The sequence below is a fragment of the Eptesicus fuscus genome, chromosome 22 (assembly GCF_027574615.1).
Source record: "Eptesicus fuscus isolate TK198812 chromosome 22, DD_ASM_mEF_20220401, whole genome shotgun sequence".
Classification (NCBI taxonomy): Eukaryota; Metazoa; Chordata; class Mammalia; order Chiroptera; family Vespertilionidae; genus Eptesicus; species Eptesicus fuscus.
The window spans coordinates 27,117,093-27,141,648 of NC_072494.1; the positions used below are offsets into that span (position 1 = coordinate 27,117,093).

The following is a 24,556-nucleotide window of genomic DNA, read 5'->3' on the forward strand; positions in this document are numbered from 1 at the left end:
GGCTTGTAAAAAAATGGCCAGAGGTAAGTCCTTCCACTCTCCTGCCCCAGGCCTGTGGGGTGCAGAGGCAGGCTCCGGGGTCCTGGCCATGGCCTGCATCAGGCTCTCAAGGAGAGGAAGGGCTGTGGGAGTCCAGGACCCCTGTGCAACCTGGGCCTTGGAGAGCCAGAAAGTGGAGTCTGCCCCTTCTGCCGGCCTTGGGGTGCAAGTCTGCTGAATCGGTACTACACTCAGTTGATCGTTACTTTTTATAAATGAACTCTTGGAAGTGCAAAGGGAAAAAAGTGGAGGCGGTGTGGTGGGGAGCAGTCGGCCAGTTTGCTAACTGAGGAAGCTCCGAAAATCAAGGTAAGTTGGCATTTCATTTTATATGTTTCTCTTTACTTGCAGAACCGCCCAAAGTCACTGTGATGCCCAAGAACCAATCATTCACAGGAGGATCTGAGGTCTCCATCATGTGTTCTGTAACAGGTTATCCCAAACCAAAGGTTGCCTGGACCATGAATGATATGTTTATCGTGGGTTCACACAGGTACTGGGTTTGTATCATGTTCTTTGTTTTTACTGCGTGAGAAAAGTGAATGAAATTTCTGGACAAAACTAATCTGACCAAGTCCCTATGGTTAAGGGAGGTTTGACCCAAATCCATGCCTTTAGATTTTCTAAGTAGGCCAGGAAAAAAATAAAATAATAAACGATTAATCTATAGAACTTGAGGTCCTGAAGTCTTGAATTTAAAAGCTGGGATCAAGCGCTTTCCAATACTTTGTGTTCAAACATAACTCGGTGGCACTTGGTTTGCCTTGAATATTTGAGATGAGGATAATGAACTTAAGGTGTGGTCCTGGGATTTAACAGGGGAGAGTGGAGGCAAAGGACAGAACAGTAGCTCCAGCTGAAGTGTGTGCAGACATCCTTGGTAATCCCTCTTCACTTTTGCCATACTCCATTGAAATGTGTGTTTTTTTTTTCTACTGGATGCTTTTAAAAGACACTGAGTCCTCTCATGCTCCAAGAGTGTAATGAGCATGTGGAACATAAACAGTGAAGTTTCCAGCTATTGGGCTTCTGTTACTCTGGGTTTGGCATGAGGAGCAGGGCTCAGGTGTGAGCCAGATTCTATTCCTAGACTCATCAGTGACTCACTGTGTGACACAAAGCCTTGCATCTCCCATGTTTTTATTTTAAGGAACCGTTTAGCAAAGCGGTTCACACAGAACATGATTTCTGGGTGCACATTCCACGTCCTCCATTTACTAAGCCTAACTTTGGGTGAGTTATGGAACCTCTTTGCTCATCTGTAAAACAGAGATAATAGTAGTATCTAACTCATTGGGTTGTTTGAAGATGAAAACCATTGATATATGTACAGCTCTTAGAGCAATCCCTGGCTCACAGAAGTACTGGAACATAGGATCTATATTATTATTTATTATTATTATTACTCTTGTGCTTGTAAAATGATGATGCTAATCATTTCTGCAGTCAGTAGCAAAAATATAACTCTAAAATATTTGAAGATAATTTGGAAGAAAGATGCCTTGATACTGTTATTAGGGTATTTTCTATTTTATTTCTTTTTGTCCACAGGTATAGGATGACCGCAGAAGGTACATTATTTATCAGAAATGCAGTTCCCAAAGATGCAGGGATCTATGGTTGTCTGGCAAGTAATTCAGCGGGAACAGATAAACAGACTTCTACCCTCAGATACATTGGCAAGTATAATCAGTTTAAAGGGCAATGAAAATAGGATGGATGTCATGTTAAGCAAGGTAAAAGTACTTTGCTGAAAATTAAGATTTAGGAATGAGTTATGCCTAGTCTTTTAATTTATTATTCATTCTCACACAATGATGAAAGCAAACATTGTAATGAATTAAAGTTAAAAGTCAGGGAGTGAATAGCTTCATTAGCCAGCAGAAACCAAGGAAGCTTCCAGAGTGTGGAAGAGTTCCAGATTACCCAGAGTTCTGTCCTTCCATGGTTCACCTGGTCTCTGCAATATTTCACTTGCTAATTAATCAATCCAATATGTTTTCTAGTTTACCTCAACTTCTATTTTATATTTCCCACTTACATTCAAAACTGTTTCTAACATTTCTGTCACAAGTAAATGTCTATACCATTTCTGTTATTTATCTTGTCTGGATGTTGTTTTCCATTTTCATCTTAAACTTTCCCCTTTAAACTCAAATATTTATTGAAGATGCACTTCACGACAATTATTCTATAATATAATATTCCATAATGTAATAGAAGAAAATATATTCTAATATATAATGTAATCTAATGTATAATGTAACCTAATATTCTAATGTATATAATGTTATACATTCCAATAATATATATTATAGAATAGAATTTTTTCTTTAATTTTGTCTTCCTTAAACAAAGGACAATGGCATACATGTTCAATGTTAGTCTGTAAACTGTGAATAATTAATGACTAGCAATCCTCCTTTTCATTCATTCTTATTTGCCATTCATAATAAGGTAGTGAAACAGGCAATGGAGAGGAAGGGTGCAAAAGATCCATAGTAAACATTGAGAGTTTTAGTTGGTGTGTATAGATGAGGGAGGTTACAAAAGTGTCATAAATACTTCACCTGAGAGCTGGGAAAGATTCGGTCTCGTTTATAGAAATGGGCAAGGCAGATGGCAAATAACTTGAGAAGGGAAGACGGCTCAGATTTAGAGATCATTAAAAATGTCCCCAGAACACCCAGATGGAGAGGGAACAGACCAACGGGAATGCAGAAAGGAGGCTGAAACAGATTCTGCATTGCAGAAACAAATTTTGGTTCATTTTCAAAGAAGCCAAACTATTGGACCCATTTATTTAACTTACTTATCACAGAATATGTAAAATGTGGTGCTGGAGACTGTGGAGTGTAAAATTTTTAAATGTTACCCAGAGTCCTTACTTTTAAAGAGCTTGCATAGTGGGAGTGGATACACTTAAAGAAATAGAATCAGGCAGGCAGTCAGCTAAGTCTACAATGGAAGTTAGGCAGAACAGAAGACTAATTTCTACTGGGGAATTTGCAAAGATTTCTCAAAAGACACAGGATTAAAGCTCGATCTGGAAGAATGAGTGGGATTTAGAGTTGTGACAAGGGACATTCCAGGCAGAGGAAACAGCTTTAGCAAAAGCAGGAAGATAGAGAGTAGGGCGTGGTTTGGACTGCCCATGTAGCTCCATACCTTGTGATAAGGGACTGTAATGGAGGGGAAAGCTATGGCTGGTTATGATTTTTGAAAGCCAAACTAGGGAATTATGAAAAACTGAAGGTTCTCTAATAGAGGAGAAACATGATTTTTGAGAAAGCTATCTCTTGGCTTTGTTTAAACCAATCGCAATGGAAGTTAGAACGTCCTAAAATGTCCAGTTAAGAGAAAAATGTGTGAGTGAACTAAAGCATCAGGCAAAGGGAAGAAGCTAGCATCAAAGAGAACAACAGAGTCAAAACTGGGAGAGTAGTCTTCATAGATGCAAATTTTAACCTTGGCCTGCAACTGTCTCTCTGTAGTTAAACATGAATATCCTTTAAATCACATAGAAATGTTATAACAAATCCACTTGCAATTATATTATCCTCAAGTCCTAGTGAAGCCAACTCAGTGTTACCACCATCGCTCCTTTGTTATATTTTTATTACTATTATCCTTCTTTCTGCTCCTTTAGTATTATTTCTGTAAGATATGTTCAGCTTTCCAATTTTTTCCCCTTATATACCTTTTATTTTCTCTCCATAAAACTATTCATTTTCTAAATTTTTTGGACCCTGTTTTATCAGAATTATTTTTGCCTGGTATCCTTTTTTGGCTTGATCTTTTCAACACACACATCTATGTGCATATATATGCTTGTAAGAGTTTCTTTCTGTTTATAAACACTGACATAGCCACAAGCCCATAAATAATGGCAGACGTTTTCATTGGTTCCTTTAGTAAACATGGACAAGGTGTGCATGGCTTTGTGCTAGACATTGACTCTTGGCGTGTTTGTGGTTTCCAGAAGCCCCCAAGCTGATCGTGGTTCAGAGTGAGCTCTTGGTTGCCCTTGGGGACACAACGGTGATGGAATGTAAAACCTCCGGTGTTCCTCCGCCCCACGTGAAATGGTTCAAAGGTACATTTCTTCAGTATGTTCATGTCTGGACGTAGTTTTGTTCTCTCTCTCTCTCTCTCTCTCTCTCTCTCTCTCTCTCTCTCTCTCTCTTAATGATTTGTTAGACGTTTGTTTTTGTGTGAGACATAGCAGCCCCGCCAAATGTGTTTATGATCACACTGGAGACAATCGTTTGAAATTCTGAACTTGGAATTTCAGGATTTGACATCTGGTGTGGATTACAGGACCCAGCAAAATCAAGCAGGAAAAGTTCCCCTGTGCTAATCCAGCTGAACATTCTCCTTGTCAGTTTAGGATTGTTTCCTGTAGGAAAAGTGTCCAAAAGGCCCCAGTTAACGTTTAAAATAGCTTCACTGAGTTCAGTCCGCTTTCCTTAGAGATAGTGGCTCTCACCATTGAGGAGGTTTTTCTAGATTCTCAAGGACACTTTCTATAAAGAGCTCAAATAAACACACGTTGAAGCTTAAAACTGAATGACATCGGCAACTGAACTTACGTCAAGTATAGAAATCGTCTGCTTATATTGGTAACAGAGAGATTACACCCCTGTGATTCTGTAATAAAATAGCAGTCATGTGCTGCGTGTCCTTAGTGGGAATACACGCGGGCCCCGGTCCAGGCTCAGATGCCGACAGAGTGAATCTGTGTAGAACATCCTGCTTCTGTTTCTGTCTCAGTTCTTCCAATTCATGAGAAAGAAGAATTCCCACAGACACCCTAACAGGGAGGTTGCTAGGATTATTCAGATACTGTTTTCAAAATACTTTTTAATCTTCAGATGAAAAATGCTAAATAGTACAAAGCACTATTGTTATGATTCTGTTTGTTAAATCACAGACATTTCCATAGCAACGGGTTGATGTCATAATCACAAAATTAATAATTCACCTCGGGTTCAAATGCTTGGGGGAACATGAGGTGAAAAAGAAAGGCTTTGTGTAGAAAACAAGCACTTTTAAACAACACAAATCAAAAACAGGGAGGGAAACTGGGAGATAATGCCATTTTCATGGTTTTCCATGTTAAATGATTTTTAGTCTTTATGTGTTCTCTGATAAGGAAGCATCTCTGGATTTGTTTCTTAGGTTGATTTCAGTTAACATAAACGAATTTTACTTATTTAAAATACTTAAACCTTTGAATGATAAAGGAATTAGAAATCAATTTCAAGTTTACATCATAATTAAATGGATACAGAATATGTGTTATAGAGGTAGTACTTCTTTTTTACATGTCCGTCAGTAATGTATAATAAAATAAAAAAGTTTAAAGGGTAATGGAGCCTGCTGATTTCCCTGCCCTATATAGCAGTCACGAAGAAAGTCGTTTATCCTCCCAAACTGAGGCAACTTTCCTGCATAACTTACTCTTCACGTCAGCCTGGGTCCCACAAGTGGCTTAGAAACGAAAGGAGGACTTAGGGAGCCATGCAGCCACCACGTGGAAGATTCTAGAGTTGACTACCTATCAGTTTCTTCTCTCAGTCATAGATGCTGGAGCTTACTGGGCCCAGGAACTAATATCCCATTGCTGTAAGTTATGAGCTAGAACATGTGCATTAGATGCTGACAGACCATAGTGGAGGGCCGGCGTTCATCGACCACAGGCAGAGTGGCCCTGCAGCCCAGGCTCGGCCAGCTTTCTCTGACGCTTACTCATAAGCACAGTCTGGTTCATCAGGAGCAAAGCTAGAGGACAGGCTCTTCTCCATGCAGACCGCTCCAAAGAGAAAGGGGGAGGAGGCAACTGGGCCTTCCTCTCTCACCTCTGCAGGGGAAGCTTAGGAAAATCCTACCTGATGATAAGCCCAGAGGTGAAAAAAGTTGTCACCCTAATCAGAAGAATACGTGTTTTTTTTTTAATACCTTTTTTTTTTTCAGGCAATTCTGGTTGAATAGAGTTGGTGGCTGGGTTATTTGTTTAGTTAGTTCGTTATTATAAGAACACAACATGAGATCTACCTTCTTAATACAGTATTGTTAACTACAGGCACTGTGTCTAGAACTTACTCATCTTGTCTCATTGAAACTTTACACCCATTTTCCCTTCCCACTCCCAGCCCCCCGGCAGCCACCATTTATTAATAAATTGTATTCCATTCAGACCCTCAGAGAAATGGAATTTCATAAGTACAAATGGCCAGCAAAACTTTAGATTGTTCATATTTAGAAATGAGCAACATAAAGTGGGTTCAAAGTAGAATTGGGGACACTGTTAGAATGTTATATAAAGGATATTTCTGCTAACATCAGTGGTTCTTAAGGTTGAGTTAGTCACGAATCCCTTCAGATTCCCCACAATTCTTTGCAGGGAATCCATAAGATCAAAATTATTTTCCTAGTAATACTCAGATGTTATTTGTCTTTTTCACACTCATTGTCTCAAGACTTATAGTGGAGTTTGGCAGGGGAATCTGTGACACGTGGCATCCAATAAAGTAAATGCAGAAGCAAATTTGAACACTCAGCTCCTTTTTTAATAAAAAGAGATTATTCTAGAGATTTGCAAAAATGTGAAACAATGCCACTTTTCTCACGAAATTCCTCTTGTTTGGGGAAATACAATTATTTTTTCATAAAATACTGTAATTATATCAAAATGTCATGAATTTGTCATTATAAAATATATTCATATACTTAAAATTTTTCCTGTTTCATTTTCTAAAATGCTAAATACAAGTAAATATAATAACATACAAGTAAATATTTTTTTAAATGCTTTGTAAAGTCCCCAATAATTTTTAGGACAAAAAGGAAACAAACATTTTTGAGAACCACTTAATTTCCATAAACTATTTTAAAAGATGTTATGCTAAGAATAATGATCTCTCTATTAGTCTTTACATCACAGAGGCCAGAATTGAATTTAAACCACAGCAAAGAGACCCCTCCTCAATGTTAATGTTAAATCCTAGAAAATTTATATCTGTTACTATGTATGGCATTCTCCTAATCTCATATTAACTATTAAACATATTAAAGTTTTGTATTTCTCTATGGCTCCTCAATAATTTGATGACTAATTTTTCAGTATAAATCAAGAAAGGAGAGATTCTTAAAATGTGATCAAAATGCAAACTTGATTAACCAGTGTTTTTCCACTTAGTATTTTGTTTCATTGCTGCTATTCTTCAAAGAACGTTATTTTGAAAAGAAAAAAAAAAAAAAAAGGAGACTAGCAAAAAGGTCTTTATTTCATCCTGTAATGTTCTCTGACATATACAGAAGAAATAAGGGAGAAGTAAATTCCAAAAATCTAAATGCATTTTAGTCCAAATATTTTAATTCCTGTTGAACAGCTAGGTCACATTGCATCCTCCCTTAGTGGGAAGAAAGTTTATGTCAACATCATCTGCTTTTATTTATGAAAATTTCCCAAAGGCGCATAGACAAGCCTTTAGTTGCTTCTCTTTCTCGCCTGGTATGTAGTAGCAAGCTTAAAGGGATGATTGGGGTTTTAAATATTGGAATGCTGAAAATACTTCATTTTTTGGCATTGGCAGTTGCTAATGTAATTTTTTTGTGTTTTTAAATTTATGGCTTCTTTGACCTCTTCTCCTCCCAAAATTATAAAAACAAAGAGAGAATTGTCTGTTTGTTGCCCTGAATCTGTTGATGGGAATTTTTTATAATGTCCCAGAGAATGACTATTTGGGGGTTTTCTTTGCCCATTAGAAGCTAAGGGAGTTACTTCTATGGGCCTCAGGCCCAGGGCACATGGCTAGGCTACTGTGTGACATGTTGGAGAATATCTTTTCAGACAGCTGGGCATGTTATAAAACCCAAAGAGCAATGGCCTTAACATCCCCGGGAAGTTTTCAGTACCCCCACAAAGAGTTTGATATGACCCTTTACAAAAACAAATTAAATATATAAACACTAAGCTGGCATTAAATATCCAGTACTGGGCAATTTTTAATGATACTGGTCATTCTGGTTAATTACTTTCTTAAGAGAGGAGACAGCCTGGAGGAGGGGAAGCATAAGGAGGGGTTAACCTAACTTACAGATTTGTTGAGGCATTGCCTGCCTTCAAACAGGAAGGGTTCTCAGGGGACTTGAGGTGTTGCACGGACACAGCACATACAGGTAACTCAGACATAATGAAGCTTTCTTGAGTCATCCTATCCTCACACTGAAGTCAAACCCAATATGTGGTACCATCCCCCATACATGTATCCTCTACCCGCTTCTTCCAAAAACCCCATAACTCCAACCTAAAAGAACTTGGCTGAATAATGCAGATTTAGCAGAGGTATCCTGGGAAATTGATATGACAATACCTCTCTTTGGCCGCTGTCAGAAGTTTCTCATGCATTCTTCTACCAACAGGCTCCTCTTTGCCCTCTCAGAATGCTCTCAGGCAGCTTACCCAAAATCTAATAGCATTTATCAAACCAAAAACCTGGTCATTAACCAAACTAAGAACACCTATGGCTAACTGGAATTTCCTGGGTAACTGAAATTCATCCTGCCAAATAGATGGTAGAAATCTCTTTTCAACCTTCATCTTCCCATTCCTCATACCCTTCTTACTTTACACAGCCATGGTGACAGCCGGCTCCTTCCCAATTCCCCCAATGTAGCTTCAAAGAATTTGTTCTTATTTAGAGACATATGCCATAGGAAATACTTATACATAATTCATGCAGGACCAGATTTTTGGCCATAGGTTAGCTCATAGAATTATACAGACTAATCAGCTCAGTGCCAAGAAACACTTCATTCTTTCATTGCAAAAACATGGTTTAAGTGTCTACATTGTGCCAGACACTTGTATTTAAAAACTTTACATTCGGTTTTCTTTAGAAGTTTTGAAATCAAACGAATAGCAAGCTATGTAAATAGGTTAGTGTTTAATGTTCTCCCTTTGTTTTGACTTAGGGGATCTTGAGCTGAGGCCCTCCACTTTTCTCATTATTGATCCTCTCTTGGGACTTTTGAAGATTCCAGAAACTCAGGATCTCGATGCTGGTGATTACACATGTGTAGCTGTCAACGAAGCTGGAAGAGCAACTGGCAAGATAACTCTGGATGTTGGCTGTAAGCATCCCTGCTCTGATAAACAAACTTGTTTTGAAATGGATCTGCTATTTTTCCCCCTGTGCTCATAACTTGGAAACAATTGGCTGGAAATACTTTTCAGGAAGGCAGTAGTAGAGTTAGCACTTCAGATGATTAAAATAATAATGGTAATTAGCATTTACCAAGTTAGTTATTAGGGGCCATACACTGTGCTAAGAACTTATATAGCTTATTTCCATAAACAGTCATAACAATTTTAAGAGGAAGATACTATAATTCTCTTCATTATATAATTAAGGAAATGGAGACATTAGTTGGCTAAGCAACTTGACTAGGGTCACAGAGATAATGTGTGCACACAGACATATCTATCAGTAAGAGCCTGAATGGTTGAACCCAGGTTGGCTGACTTCAGAGACTGTAGACTTCCTTGGTATATCAACTACTGCCAAATATTTTCCAATCCAGAATCATTCATTCTGACACCAAATTCCTAAGTAATAACATCTGGAGGCCATAAATTAGACTTTGGCCCTCGACATTATTTGGAGATGTTGATGACAGCAAAGGTAGCAGATGGTGCTTTTACCTTTTTAAAAAATTCACTAGCAATGACTCCTTAGTGTATAAAGTAAAGTACTAACTGCAAATAAATGTCAATCACAATGTGAAGGATACAGCATATGCATGACAAGTATGGTCAGCTTTCTCAAGAAGTTCATTCTCCCTCCTTTGCCTCTCCATCCACGTTTCTTGGGGGGGAAATTCTACACAGTGTGGTAACACTTGAAAGAAAACAGAGCTTGCTTTGTATGCAAAAGAATGTGGCAGCTTCATTTTAACAGATACTTCAAACGTTTGCCTCACTTAAACTTATAAAATATGACATTCATTAAGTTGTACTTTCATTTATGCATCAGGATTTTCATGCCAAAGCTGTTTTTGTTGTTTGTTTTTGCAAAAGTTAGGAACTATAAAGAAAATGCATTTTTAGGATAAAATAACATAAAGCATTTTAGTTAAGTGAAAATCATGGCCCTCTAAGCTTAATATTTTGTTTCATATAAACTAAATTTTTCCTCTTGGGATCTTTTATGGTCCCCTTGTCCCTAGGCTGTCTGGTGAACACTGTCTTCTTGGTGATTTTGACCTTGGACTAGAATCCACAGAATTGGAAATGGCCACAAAGATCATGTAGGATCTGCTAGGGCATAGCAAGATGTGTTGGAGCCATGACGAAACTTTATGGTTATTAAGAGAAGTGCCTTGGAAATAAGATCTCTGGGTGGAGGGTATTGAATCCACCGGCAGAGGGTAAAACACAAGTAGTGCTTTTAGAAATGTCAAGTCCAGCCCTGGCCGGTGTGTCTCAGTTGGTTGTGCTGTCGTTCTGTGCACCAAAGGTTGCTGGTTCTATTCCCTTCAGGATCAGGGCACATGCCCAGGTTGCCAGCTCGATCCCCAGTAGGGGGTATGCAGGATTGATGTGCCTCTCTCTCTAAAAATCAATCAAAAAAAAAAAAATGTAAGGTCCAAATGAGGAAGGTCACTACGTACAGAATTCTTGTTTTCAAGAAATCTACAAAGTACATTTCAGTGCTGTACATGTTCTAGTTCTATTTCTCCCTTCTTCTGGCAGACATCGTTCTTTTAGAGTTATCTAGTTCTAGAGGGAGAGGGAAAGAGCCTCAGTAATTGTTCCCAGCAAAAAAGGAAGGACACGCTCATCCTCCTCCAAGATAGAAAATTAAATATCTAACACATGTTACTTTGCTTGCTTACTTCCTTCTTGATAATCTTTTTAGCTTCTGGACTTCCCAGGTTCTCTCTTCTGAGTAGCAATAAACCATATAAGGATTAGGGCTGTCTGCTGGATCGACTTGTGTTGGATTAGAAAACATCCTAAGGAATGTTTTGTATGTATCCTTTATTCCTTAAACTGAATATTTTTTTTTAATCTTCACTCATATTCAAGATGCCCCTTTCTAAGTCAGTGGCTTCCTCAACTATTTATTTCATCAACTGTTCTGATGAAACCACTAACATAAACTCAATTATTTACTTACTGTAACGTTGATTATTGTTAACAATTGTCAAGTAATATTAAAGTCAGCCCCTCATGTTTCTGTCATGCCTGAACTATTTCCTCATTCACCATTGAAGTCCTGATCGTTGTAGCTTACAAAGTTTGATTATCCACATAAAACTATTGTTCCGTATCCTAGGAGATACAGGATGTTACTGCCAAGATCTGTGCAAATTACAGTCATGGTGGTGGTTGTGGTTATCACTATTAGAGTTAAAAGCAAACGAATAATAACAAAATTTCTCCAGAATGTTATATAGAGGCCAAGAGAATGGACTCTGGAAACTGGGTTTCTGTCTGGCATTTAATAGTACCTACCTAATGGGTTGGTTATAAAGATGAAATGAGACATCATTACCCATGTGCATTTAGCATATCAGTGGTTACTGCTGTTCTTTGAAGCTGCTTAATGGGACATGTAGCAATAGGTGAATATTAACTTCACAACCTGAGTGGTCATTTGGATTCTTTGAGTCTTGGAAAATAATAAAGAAATGCGTATGTAATAGTGGCATAGTATTTAAGATTAAACATGGGCTTTTAATATGAAAGTCATTGTTTTCACTAATTTTTTTTAAAGTCTTGAGACAAGTTAAGCACTAATATGATTAGCGCATAAAATTATTCTTTTGCGTTCCAAAACGATTGGGCATAAATCTCAGTAGCTTATTACTTAAGAAGAAAAACATGCTTTTATCCATATCATGTAATTATGTTTTCAGATTGCCTTTGTGGGCCTATTACTGCACATCAATTATACGACATCAAACCTTTTTTTATTTTACACTATTCTAAAAAGAATGTTTAATATTATTCTTAAGTTCTAGCTTCTTGTAGTGAGTCTCTTTTTTGTAGTTCTCGTTATACGGCTTTAAGTTGTGGACATTTCAGGTCAACGGGGAAAGGTACCAGTGCTTTTCATCCGTTTGAAAAAGAGGCGGTGGACTGTGAAGTCGTTTGGAAGAACAGAAGATTGGCCACATCAAACACAAAGCTGGCCTGGCAGCGATTTCATTTGCAGCATTCCACACCACACAGGGTTTGCATCGTAGACTGTGGTTTCATTTTTTGTGGTTTGGTAGAAACAAAACAGTGTGCTCAGCCATGTTAGGCAAGAAAAAATCTCTGTTTGACTAATACAATGCAAGAGTTGCCATAGCGGAGATGAATTATCGTTAAAGGAACTAGAACCACTTTATGGAATAAGTTTTAGAGCAAGATGGGCAATTCGTTTGTAACTTTTCTATTTTCACAATAAGGTGCGCACACAGATGTATTTATCCGTAAGTGACAAAGCTCTACGTGCATGAACCCTGAGCAATTGTCAAGGAACCTACCGGTATACACAAATATTTTGGGGATCACAGAGGATTCCACATGATCCTGCCCGACTATCTAGGCCGTAGCCAAAATCGAAATTAACAGCGGACACATTAAACTCCACAACTATGACTTCATAAATTAACTCTACAATATTTATGACCAGTGGGTAACTACTATTCGGGTGTAACTACTTGCTAAATGATTAATAAACATTCTCTCTTTTAACAACATGGGGTAAGAAATGCTACTCTCCCCCTTTTGTTTGTGGAGAAATTTAGACTGGGGGAGGTAAAGTCCTTTTCCAAGTTTACAGACTAAGAAGCAGTGGAACTGCCATTTGAAACCACCGAGTGGGCTGTCACTTCTCGAAGCAGCACAGCCTCCTCGGAGCAAGTCCAGTATTTGTAGCACAACCACTTCTGCTCCCTTTCCCCCGCTTCTTAATCTCTTTCCCATCCGCCCAACATTATTCACTTGGAGTCCGAATTGGCCACACTCAGGAGTAGGAAGTATTTAGGCGGCTTCTTGGCCTGAGGTAGGAGTTTGCTTAATTTGTGAGCTTCCCTTGTCACTGATGCTGTCTTGGCTGCTCACCTGGTTAGCGCCTGGTTCTCTCGTTTGCCTTGTTTTCCGCTGCCGGTACGTTATTCCCTGACCTAGTGCTTGTCTTGTACCTGACGCTGTTTCCGAAGCTGCTTCTCCCCAGATGACTCCTCCTGCCTTAATTGAGTTTTATGGGCACAGCTTGAGCTCCACTTACGCATTTCTATTCCAGTTTGTTTTGGCGTTCTTAGTTCTGAAAATTCTAATTTGTCTCCATTTCCACTGATGGCTGGCTCTGTTCTCTTGTGTCAGGCAAGCTTGATTTCCTCCCAAGTACTTGGTTGATCCCAGGCTTTTGCATATCTTTTTGTTCTTCTGGAATTTGTTTTCCATCCCATCTCCACAGTCAGCTACGCCCACTCTGAGCCTAACACATCCTGAGACTTTTACATTTAATCTCTGTTTTTCAGAAAAGCAACCACCTCTAGAATAATGGACTGCTGTCGCTCCAGAGAGAAGTAATTAGGCCTTATACAGCCAGAATAAGCTAACAATGAGTTAATTTAGAAACTATTTTTAAAACATTTTTATTTTGCCTATTATTTTTATAAACCAAATTCCCATGTAGATGGATTAAGAAAAATCTAGCCTGGTCAGTGTGGCTCAGTGGTTCAGTGTTGATCCATGAACCAGAAAGTCAAGGTTCCATTCCTGGTCAGACCTTGACCTTCTGGTTCATGGATCAATACATGCTTGGGTTGCGGAATTGATCCCCAGTAAGGGGCATGCAGGAAGCAACAGATCAATGATTCTCTATCATCATTGATGTTTCTATCTCTCCCTCTCCCTTCCTCTCTTAAGTCAATTTAAAAAAAACCATATTTAAAAAATTTAAACAGATACACTGCTGCTAATTTTTAAAAACACATTACTCAACTGTGGTATTTAACTTAATTTAAATTTTTTTTAGGTTCTATGAACAAATAGGGTTTCTGAAATTGTCATTTTTCTTGAGAAATGCAAGTTAAAATACACTGGATCAAGGTTGTTATTATCATCATATACACATACACAAACACAAAATTCTTGTTCAAGTGTTTTAATACTGATTGGATCATTCACAAAGATCTGGCAGCCATATATAATGCACATAGTTCTATGTTAGTTGCTATGAAAGATGAAAATAGGGTCGCAAAAATAAACCCTGAAGGGGAAATCAAATGTATAGTCTAATAAAAGGATGAATATGGCCACTGCCATGAGTGGTACAGAATGAGTTCTCTGAAACCTCAAGAGGAGAGAATTATATTCATTTGGATGGGATGGTAAAGAGATGGCACTGAGGAGGGGCCTTTTGAACTGGATTATAGAACTGTCAATATTTCAAGAGCCAAGATCAAGGGCAGACATTGCATTTGAAAGGGATGGCAGTAACACCGGTGCCCCTATGAGAAAGATCAATCCTTGTTTGGAGAAGAGTGAAGAGTTCTGATTGTCCAGAGAATAGGATTTGTGTAGGAACCTAATGGGAGATGAGGCTGCAAAGTTAGAGAAGGTTCTTGATCCCAGGCCAACAAAGAATTAGTGCTGCTCGGAAGACAAATGTACATCCCAGTCCCAGACTTCCCTTTGGGAAGGAAAGAGGTGATCTCTGAACTTTTTTTAAATTTTAATTAGCTTACTAGTAACTATGGGCAGTTTTAAGAACCCATAGAAAAGGAGAGGCTGATAACATGACAAAGAATTGCGACTCTGAAGTCGGGTCAACCTGGTTTTCAATCCTAGCTCCAGTGTTCAACTCCATCTGGCACTTAGCAAATTAACTGTCTGGGTCTCAGTTTCTTCATCTATAAATAAGAGTAATAAGAGTACCTAGCTCCTATATTGTGAAGATTAAATGAGATAATTAATGGAAATCACTTAACACCCATCCCTGGCTCTCTAAGTAAAAATTGTTGTAATTCCTAATGAATATTTAACCTTGACATTATAAAGGAGAGGTACCTCTTAGAGGTCCTACATGATCAGGTTTCATGAATTACCTCCAATAGTATCACAGTATCATATATATTTCTTCTTGCCTGGTGTCTCAAACATCATTGCTCATAGTTCTGGAGGACATATTGAGAGCCTCATCTATTCGGCCTTAGCATCCTTTCTATATTACATCCTGTGTTTTCCAAGGTGTGCCTCAGATATTTCCAATTCTTCCTGCAGGCTTCTGGTGGTTACCTGAGTTACGTGGGTAATTATAGCCATCCTATCTATACTTTTATAATTTCTGACTCATCTCTTAACTCTAAGATTTTAAGCACTCTTTACTTTATCAAATACTATGATCTGTTACTTTAATTTGTATTATTACTTCTCAAGTCTAAATGTCTTAAACCCAATAATGTGAAGAAAAAATAGTTGCAAAGAAAGAATGTAACATAGAATGGATATGATTTGGGATTAAATACTGTTAGCATGTTATATAATGATCTGTTGAAGAATGAACTCTGCTATAAATTAGGTTCACTTAAAATTTTCACTAAAAGGAGTAAGAAGTAATTTTGACTTAAATTCTCTTCATCATCACTTTAAATAGGTCGTTGAGGTTCTTTGGACCTTTTCATTTATAGAGGAAAAAGAAACATCTGCTAATTCAATAGCAGACAGGAATATTAAAATGGTAAATTCATAACATATGAACAATGGTTTGATTCACATTCACTGTGTTGACAGTTTAATAATTAAATTTATATGTAATGTGCCTGTGTACTATCCCAGTGACCTTTGTTGTTGTTGTTGTTCTAATTATCTTCTAGCACCTCCAGTTTTCATACAAGAACCGGCTGACGTGTCTATGGAAATTGGTTCAAATGTGACTTTACCTTGCTATGTCCAGGGCTATCCAGCACCAAAGATTAAGTGGCGAAGGTTAGACAACATGCCGATCTTCTCAAGACCCTTTTCAGTGAGTTCCATCAGCCAACTAAGAACAGGAGCTCTCTTTATTTCAAGTAGGTTAAAGGAAATATATTTTTATTCAAGTATGTACATATAGATTATACATTCATGTTTTATGCATAGGTGTTGCTAAGTTTAAAATAGTGAATTAATCTTGCCAACCCAATTGTATTGGTTGCATTTTACTTTAAACTAGTATTGGACTCTTATATTTAGGAATTGTCATAAGTGAATTATATTATTTAAATGTATGTCATATCAGAAAGGCTCAAGAAGCAATCTGACTTCCACATAACTCGTTGTTCCCTATTGCAAATAGAGCCACCTGGGTTTCTGGGTGGATAACTGATCACATTTTATTGACTCCTGGAACAATTATTGTAGAGAAAGGTAAAATATTACTGGTAGTTAGTGAATGTTAATTATTTTGGCCAAAAAAATATATAACCAAATGCATAGGGATCCTATACCCTATGGAAACTTCTTGATTAAAAGCTATATCGACCTGGAGCAAAAGATTAAAATAAAATGTCAAATACTTCAACATGCAAAAGATCTGTCTGTGAACTATTAAGCATTCTGATATTTACAAACACTGTGTACTTTCTAAAGTAGACTATTTGGATGGTGGCCCCACAGGAGTAACAACATTTAGATGATCAAGTGGTTTTTTGAAAAGTAATTGCATGTTTTGAGTATTTTGTACCAAGCCTCCAATAATTGATTTCCAGGTTTAGTACCAATATGAAATGTACATTAGCCTCTTAAACTTTCAAATGCAAGTACAACTGTCTAATTACAAGTGCTTAAGTGTTCTGCGCTGTACCAGGCTCTGTGGTGAAAACAGACATCAAATATGGGGCCCCTCACCTAGGCATTGTACAATCCACCATCTGAGTGGATGGCCACAGAAGTGCCTACCGAGAGATGTGCACTGGGTTGGGTCACATTGTGCAGGACCTGAAATATGCAGGTGAAAAAATGCCTTTAATGAGATTGAAAAGAGAGGCTCCTCCCCCTGCCCCGCCCCGATCTGCATAGGCAAGAAAATACTGTTTCAGAAAAACTCCTGTGCAGGATAGGAGGAGAGATGAGAGAGAGGGATGAGGCTCACATAGTTATGCAGGTAGGGTGGTGGTGAGATGAGAAGCAGGCCAGAGGGAAACAAATTAGACCTGCAAACAACTCAATCAGAGGAGGTGAAAGGACAGGGAGAATCAAAGAGGGCAATGTATTGACCAGTGAGTTCCCAGTTGTCCAAATTAAATCATCGGGCAGGAAACTAGTGATTAGAAACTTAGTTCTCAGTAGTATGTGGTGTTTCTGTACAAATTAGTCCAAGAGTTGGTAATATAAAAAATACCTTGCTTAGAAGCAATGTATGCTTTATTAACCAGCGATTTGCTGTGTTGTCCTTTGCAAATGAAGGTTTGCTGTTGTTGAGAATGGGCACTGCCTGAGTTTCCCAAATGCTGTTCGGCAGTCAGTATGCTTCTGGTTAACAGAGGAGTAGGATCGGTGTCACTGCTCTTTACTTGAGAGGTGGTGGAGCTATTAATAATGGAAAGCTACATTGTTCTCTGTCAAAACCTTATCAACAGATTAAGCTGAGCTTATTTTTGTCGTGATCCTTGCAAAGATGACAATCATTCCCCTATTTAAAATCTTCTCTTGCCTCCCCTATTGCTCACAGTACAAAACCACACTCTTTATGAGGCACCAGCTACCTCTTCAGGTTCAGTCTCTTGACTGTATCCACACAACCTATAACCCAGGGGTCCTCACCCTAGTCCTCGAAAACCCTTCTAATTCAAAATATTTTGTAATATCCCTTTCATTATCCTGAAAAAATGCCATATATTTGATCTCTCCTACATTATAAAAATAATTTTAATATCCAAAATGTAGCACCAAGGAAAATAAAGGAAAGCAATTTTATTACAGTGGTAGGTATTTCAATTACTATGTGAATATGCTGGTAACATTTATACAATGTGCATACACATTTATGTACATCGCCATGAATTTGACAGCTTAAATGTAGACTGATACAGGAGTATGGGATTGATGACTCAGCAACTCCAAACTGGTGAAGTGATTTCCTCAAATGGTGGATAATTCTTGCTAAAGTACCTTCTTCCTCCTACTTACACAGAATTAGGTTGTAGGCTTAGACTATAATTGTAAACAAAGTCTTCAAATCCATGAGTTTCCTGTTGGGCCTTCAGAAGTCTTGCTGGACTTGGGATAATTATTCCTTTTGTGAATCTGCTCCATGCATTAGCTCCCTAGTGTCTGACCACTAAATGCCAACAGACTCCTTCATTCATTGGGCCGACTAAAGAAACCTCTCCTACAGCCTCCAGAATGCCCCCAGGGAGGTGGTGCAGCTTCCCATTCTTTGAATAGACCTTAATTTTTTAAGTCGTGTTTTTGCCTTTGCAGCCCATTGGGTTTGGACTGCCCTCCTTCTACCTGCTGTTTAAGGTACAACTCTGTTAAGCCTTTCTTCACTCGCCTCCCTTGCCATCATCAGTCACTCCCCTCTCTGCTCCCACAGCTCATTTGGAACTCATATTACAGCAAGTATCACGGTGTTGTATGAATGTTGGCTGCTGTGTATGTCTCCTCCCCTAGAATGGGAACTATCAGAAGGCAGTAGCATATTATCCACCCACAGCTCTCAGCACTGTGCCTAGCACATAATTGATGCTCCAGGGATGGTGTTGAATGAGTAAATGATCTCTTATTTTTAGACTTATGGGCAAGTGATAAAGGAACCTACATCTGTGAAGCTGAAAACCAGTTTGGAAAGATCCAGTCCCAGACAACAATAACAGTGACAGGACTCGGTAAGATCCATTAACTGCTTAGACACCACACTCTCCAGAATCATCAGACTTCATGTGCTACATCATCTCTTGCCTGTACCACTTTTATATTTTAGAGAAACAGGTGAATATCTGATTACTACATTAACCTTCCCTCCCCCACTGTATTTCATATTTCATAAGATGTTAGAACTGAAAAGAATCTTAGTGATCATTTGCTCCAAAGCTCCTCATCTTTCATGTGAAGGAATGAAGGTCAATTTCGATATATTGATTTAAGTCTAAATATAAATACACATACACATGCACACACATATTATAGTAGTGGAGTTCTTTTTGTTTACCTTTTGCAGATTTATTATTTTAGCTCACATGGAGTTATTTTTGTGTATGATATAAAATAAGAATATAATATAGTAGATTTCTAAGTACTAAGACATGTGTTTCAATTTCTTTTATTGAATATTCTCTTCCCACTGATTAAAATGCCCATTTGGTCACATGCTGAATTTGAATCCCTACCTTTATTCCTTGGGACTCTATTTATGTACAAGTTCTACATTGTTTTCATTGTAGTAGTCAGTGTGATTTTTCAATCTGTCAGTGCATGCTCATCCATACACTTTCATACATTTTTCTTTGTGAATCTCCCTTTACTCATCTACATGTACATGTCCAAGTAGAATCTCTTATGGATTTTGCTTTGACTTATGTCAGATTTACTCATTGATTTCTAGAAAAGGACATCTTTACCATACTTCTTTACCATGCCATCTCAGGGAGTCCCCCTCCTTTTATTTGGTCTAGCAAATGACAGCCCCCTCACCAGTCTCATCCCTTTTCCAGTAAGTTTTCCCTTCTCCAGTAAGTCCTCTTCATGGTTTTCAGAAGGAAATCTTATGTTTCGCGACAGCATGGATGGACCTGGAGAGTATTACGCTAAGTGAAATATGTCAGACAGAGAAAGACACATACCATGTGATTTCTCTTCTATGTGGAATCTAATGGACATAATAAACTAACAAAATAGAAACAGATTAGTATTTCCTGAAAATGGTTCTGGTGATTCCTCTTTTCTATTTATAAATGCTTTCAGCCACTCTCCATCTGTCTGTTGAAAACTCTGCCAATTTCCTAGGTTGACCTTTCTGGCCTCCCATGCCATGGGTGTATTCTATTTTACTTTCTTACCTCCGTACTAATACCTGTCCTCTTGCCATTCTCTCAGCTTAGAAGGGCCCTGTGTCTCTATTTTCTAGTTCATACCCATTTACATGTTTAAATTTTTCCTGAAAAGTTATTTTTAAGATATCTTAATGAGTAGGCATATTAGCCTGTGAAGGGTTTGCTTTGTTTTGGGTGAAAGAGAGTTCTTAGCGCCTGTGCTCTCTCTGACTCAGTTGCTCCACTCATTGGAATCAGCCCTTCAGTGACCAGTGTAATCGAAGGACAGCAGCTTACTTTGCCTTGTGCTCTATTGGCTGGGAATCCCATTCCAGAACGCCGGTGGACTAAGAATTCAGCCATGGTAAGAACATTTTAAACACACGCTCTCGCCTTCTAATTTTCCTGAGTAAGAGGCAGTGTAGTCCAACCATTGAAATTTCAATTTGCTAAATATGCAAAAAATATATTTTGTAAGTGCACCAAAATTTTTCTTCAGTATTAACATGTTTATGCAATTCATTTGACTGTGGAATCAATAAGATGGAGAAATAGTCAATAGTGTAATTTTTATAATGTTGCATTAAATTTAATAAAATGCATTCTTTTCAGAATTTGTAAAAACTTAAAGTATGAATTTTTTTTCATAGCATTTAAATATTTTATATACTTCTTTGTAAGACAATGGAATATTAATATTCTCATAAATATTCCATTTTACATATTAATCTTTATTATTAACTTTAAACATATCTTTTATTGTGAACTATTTTAAAGTGGGAATCTATTTTGTGTCATTGTTTTTTAGGGTATACCTTTTAATTATGAAAGGATGTGAAAGATTTTCTCATTTCTGTGAATTTTTTCTGTAACTTGCTATCTATGGCAATACACTTCCACCTAGTTCACAGCATTTTTCTTCCATTTTCTAGAGCAGTTAGACTCACTCTCTTCTTAAAGTACCAATAAGAAATGAACTGAGTCCACGGACTAGGTTTATATTTGCATACAAACCTGAGAAAATGAGTATACCGCAATCCATAAGAAATACCCTCATTACATAGGGTGATACTGTTTGAGCACGAAGGTCTCCTGTGATGAAGCAAAATGCATAAATGCTGCGGAGTAAGGAGGTGACTGTTTTGGCAGCAGAAAACATTGCCAGCCTCTGTGACACTCTTCCCGTCTCAGACATTGTCCGTTAATATTTGCAGCGTTAACTGAAAAGGGTGGGTGTGAGCGCAAGTGCCCATTGAATAAGGGCCTATTGGCCGACATAAAAATATCGAATGGCTTGCAAGTGATCCTAAGGACTTCTTGCAAAAGAACAAAAGAATCCAAAAGTCAAAATACGCCGGAAATGTGGGTCCTGAGTAATAATAAAAATTACAGAAACAACAAACAAGCAGCATCCCTGTCTTTTCCCTCCTTTTTCCAGTGTGTGCACAGCTCTCACGGATGTTAATTGGTATCATGCCTGGTGGTGTATCAGCATGACATACAATTGACACTACCCTTGGTAACATTTTTGCTCAGCATTTTTCACTTAAGGATGTTAAAATATTTTGCTATTTTGTAAGACATCTAGTGACCCAGTTGAAAAAGAGCAGATTCCATTTTGGCTTAGGCAACATTGCCTTTTTTAATTAAAAATGGATTTTTTTTTTCTTTTAGTTGGTCCAGAATCCTTACATCACCGTACGCAGTGATGGGAGTCTCCATATTGAAAGAGTTCGCCTTCAGGATGGAGGTGAATATACTTGTGTGGCCAGTAACGTTGCTGGAACCATTAACAAAACCACCACTGTGGATGTGCATGGTAAGAGACACGCCCTTTGTCCTTCTTTCCAAACCATGGTCAAAGCTGGGTTCATATAGTTAAATCAGAGAATTCTGTTTCTCTAGTTAAAACAAGTAGATCTCTTTCCTGATTGTCATTGTTAATAATAAAAAAAAGCTTTATTACTTGAATAATATTTACATGGTTCAGTCTGTTTCCAGATGATCCTTTCCTATAGACACAGAAAGACATTATTGAGATTCGCCTAGCTGAGTCTGGCCAAGGGCTTTTGAAAGAGGTTTCTTGATTGCTAAAAGTGAACTCAGTTCTCAAAGAGTTACGTTTAAAAATACATTTTAGTTTCAGGCAAGCTGAATTTATCATACTATCTAAATTGCCTTTTCTTTCTGGATTGTGAAACAAGCATGTCCTTGCTAATGACCCCTTTGTGTGTTAGCTAAGAAATGACCTCAGCTTGTCTAAAGGTCACTGCATGTGCTCCAAACAGTCTTTTATTTTTGCATGTTAAATAACAGTCACAAGTAAGAAAATCCAGAAGCTAGCTTTTTCCATTCATGACTAACAGTTACCAACTTTTTACATCTCGATAAATAAGTGACAGCTTCATAGTTTAAGATACTGTCCTAACTATTTTTTTTTTTTTTGTCTATTCCCTTTAAAGACTTTGCAACATTGCTTTTTGTAAAGTGTGGTATTACAAAAGAGTTCTGTGTACACAGATGAAAGTATCACAGAACATTTATTTTAAGTGGATAACTCAGTCTTTTTTCAGGACATAAATTGGAGAATTCAGTCATTTCCAAGTTTTGCTTGGTGTCTTGAAATTTTCAGCGGATGCAGACCACCTTCTTTTAAAAACGATCATGTTTTTAAACATTTATTTTAATTTATTTAATGACAGTTGACACTCAATATTATATTAATTTCAGGTATGCAGCAATGGTTAGACATTTATAGAGCCTCTTTTTAAAAATATCCGTGTTTCTCATTGAAAATAGACCCTTCTACCTTCTCAATCTTATACCAATTTTCACAAATATCATATGAGTTATTCTTGAAGAAATGTTATTTTGAAGAAATACTAATATAACACTAAATTAGTTATGGTCTAAATAAACATATATATGGAGAGAGAAAGAGAGAATTGGATATAGTTGTGTTGAACTATTTTCAAAGAAGATCAGTTCATATACTGTATTTCCTGGAGAGTGTTTATGGACTGGTTTGAGAATCCAGTGTGGAAGTACATTCCTGTCATCTCCCTTTGGCTTCTATCAACTGCCTAGAATATAGGGTGTTGAGAAGGATTCTGAGTCACATTTTCACTTGGACACAATTAGTTGTGTGATGTCTGTCAGATCAGAGGAGTGGGAAGAAGACAGATAAACCCAATGATATAGTTTATCCTGATGCAATAAATTTTAACACGTAAAAGGTTAAAATGTCATTTTGAACATTATTTCACCCATATTAGTCCAAAATGAGTAACTGATTTAGTCAATAAGGTTAAAGAAACATCAGCCAGCCATTTGACTTTAACTAAACCAAGCATCCATTTAACCCACAGATTTGTCTTTGAATTGGATGTGATATAAAGTCTCAGGTTCTGTGTTTATGTTAAGAAGCATTGCCGCTCTTTCATCACTTATAAGAATACTCACTAAAGACTCTCAATCAATTCTTAAGAGAATGAGCTAATGAATGTAAATATAAATGCACATTAAAATGAGAAATAAACCATTTACTTGTCATGTTGATTTACATAGATTGACAATCTGGAAAGAAACAGCTCCTCCATACTCGGATGACATCAGATTTGAAAACATTGCCTAAATTCGCTACTTTCCTTCATAGCTGTCAAACTCAATATGGATTTAAGAATATGGCTTATTCCATGTGGCCACAGAATGACAGCACAGTTGAAAGCTGACTAATCCATGATGATCCTGGAAATTCCATTTCTTGCTTTAGAGAGTAGCCTGACATTCTCGGGGATGTGCTGCCAATTCTTTAGGAATAAATTATCTAAAGAATAAACCCAGCCCTCGGAAAATATGAGTATAGTAGCAAAGCTAATCTAAGCCTTCCAAGGAAGTTTTTGCACTGAGGTCTCTGGTATCTCTTGTTCTGATAAATTTCTTCTGCACGGTAGCTGTGATAATTCTAGAAAAATCTGACTTAAAGACAAGAGACGCAGTGAGGGTTTGAGCTCTAGTCTCATCTTCCCATGGGAAGGAAAGCAAATGCCTGGTATTGTTGTTTTTTATTGTGTTTCTTGCACCAGGTTAGGAACTTTTATGTATAGAAGATTTTTAAATCCAATTCATTACTTTGCGAACATTGATCATCGACAGCTTTTATATGCAAGTTGGTTATGATTAACGGAGATATACACACAGCATGGGATAATGGGCGTTCTTCCTTTTCCTTTTGCTTCTACTCATATAATGTTAATTTTTCAGTTGTCTACTAAAGTCAAAATATGTGTTATTCTTAAAAACATTGACTTAGAATCCTTTATTTTAGTCTTTTAAATGTAAACTCCTAAGCCTTTCAAGTTTTACTGTTGAATTCCTTTTAATAAAATCCCTTTTTTCCAGGTTAAATGTAGTAGCTTGCTCAGTGGTTCTTGGGTATAGACAGATATTTAATGTGTAGAGTCTAAAGAGCCCATTTCTCCGGAGGTAGGCTTATGTC

At 37.6% G+C, this 24,556-nt stretch overlaps 1 protein-coding gene across 1 annotated transcript in view; it reads left to right on the forward strand.

Annotated features, from left to right (window-relative positions):
• Positions 1–24,556, forward strand: part of HMCN1 (hemicentin 1) — a 379,559-nt gene that overhangs the window by 185,148 nt on the left and 169,855 nt on the right. Inside the window, exons 12-19 of the mRNA XM_008145958.3 lie at positions 391–532; positions 1,591–1,718; positions 4,022–4,135; positions 9,019–9,177; positions 15,922–16,116; positions 18,820–18,915; positions 20,295–20,422; positions 21,733–21,877. Coding sequence (XP_008144180.2) covers positions 391–532; positions 1,591–1,718; positions 4,022–4,135; positions 9,019–9,177; positions 15,922–16,116; positions 18,820–18,915; positions 20,295–20,422; positions 21,733–21,877 — 1,107 coding nt within the window. The remainder of the gene's footprint in view (positions 1–390; positions 533–1,590; positions 1,719–4,021; positions 4,136–9,018; positions 9,178–15,921; positions 16,117–18,819; positions 18,916–20,294; positions 20,423–21,732; positions 21,878–24,556) is intronic.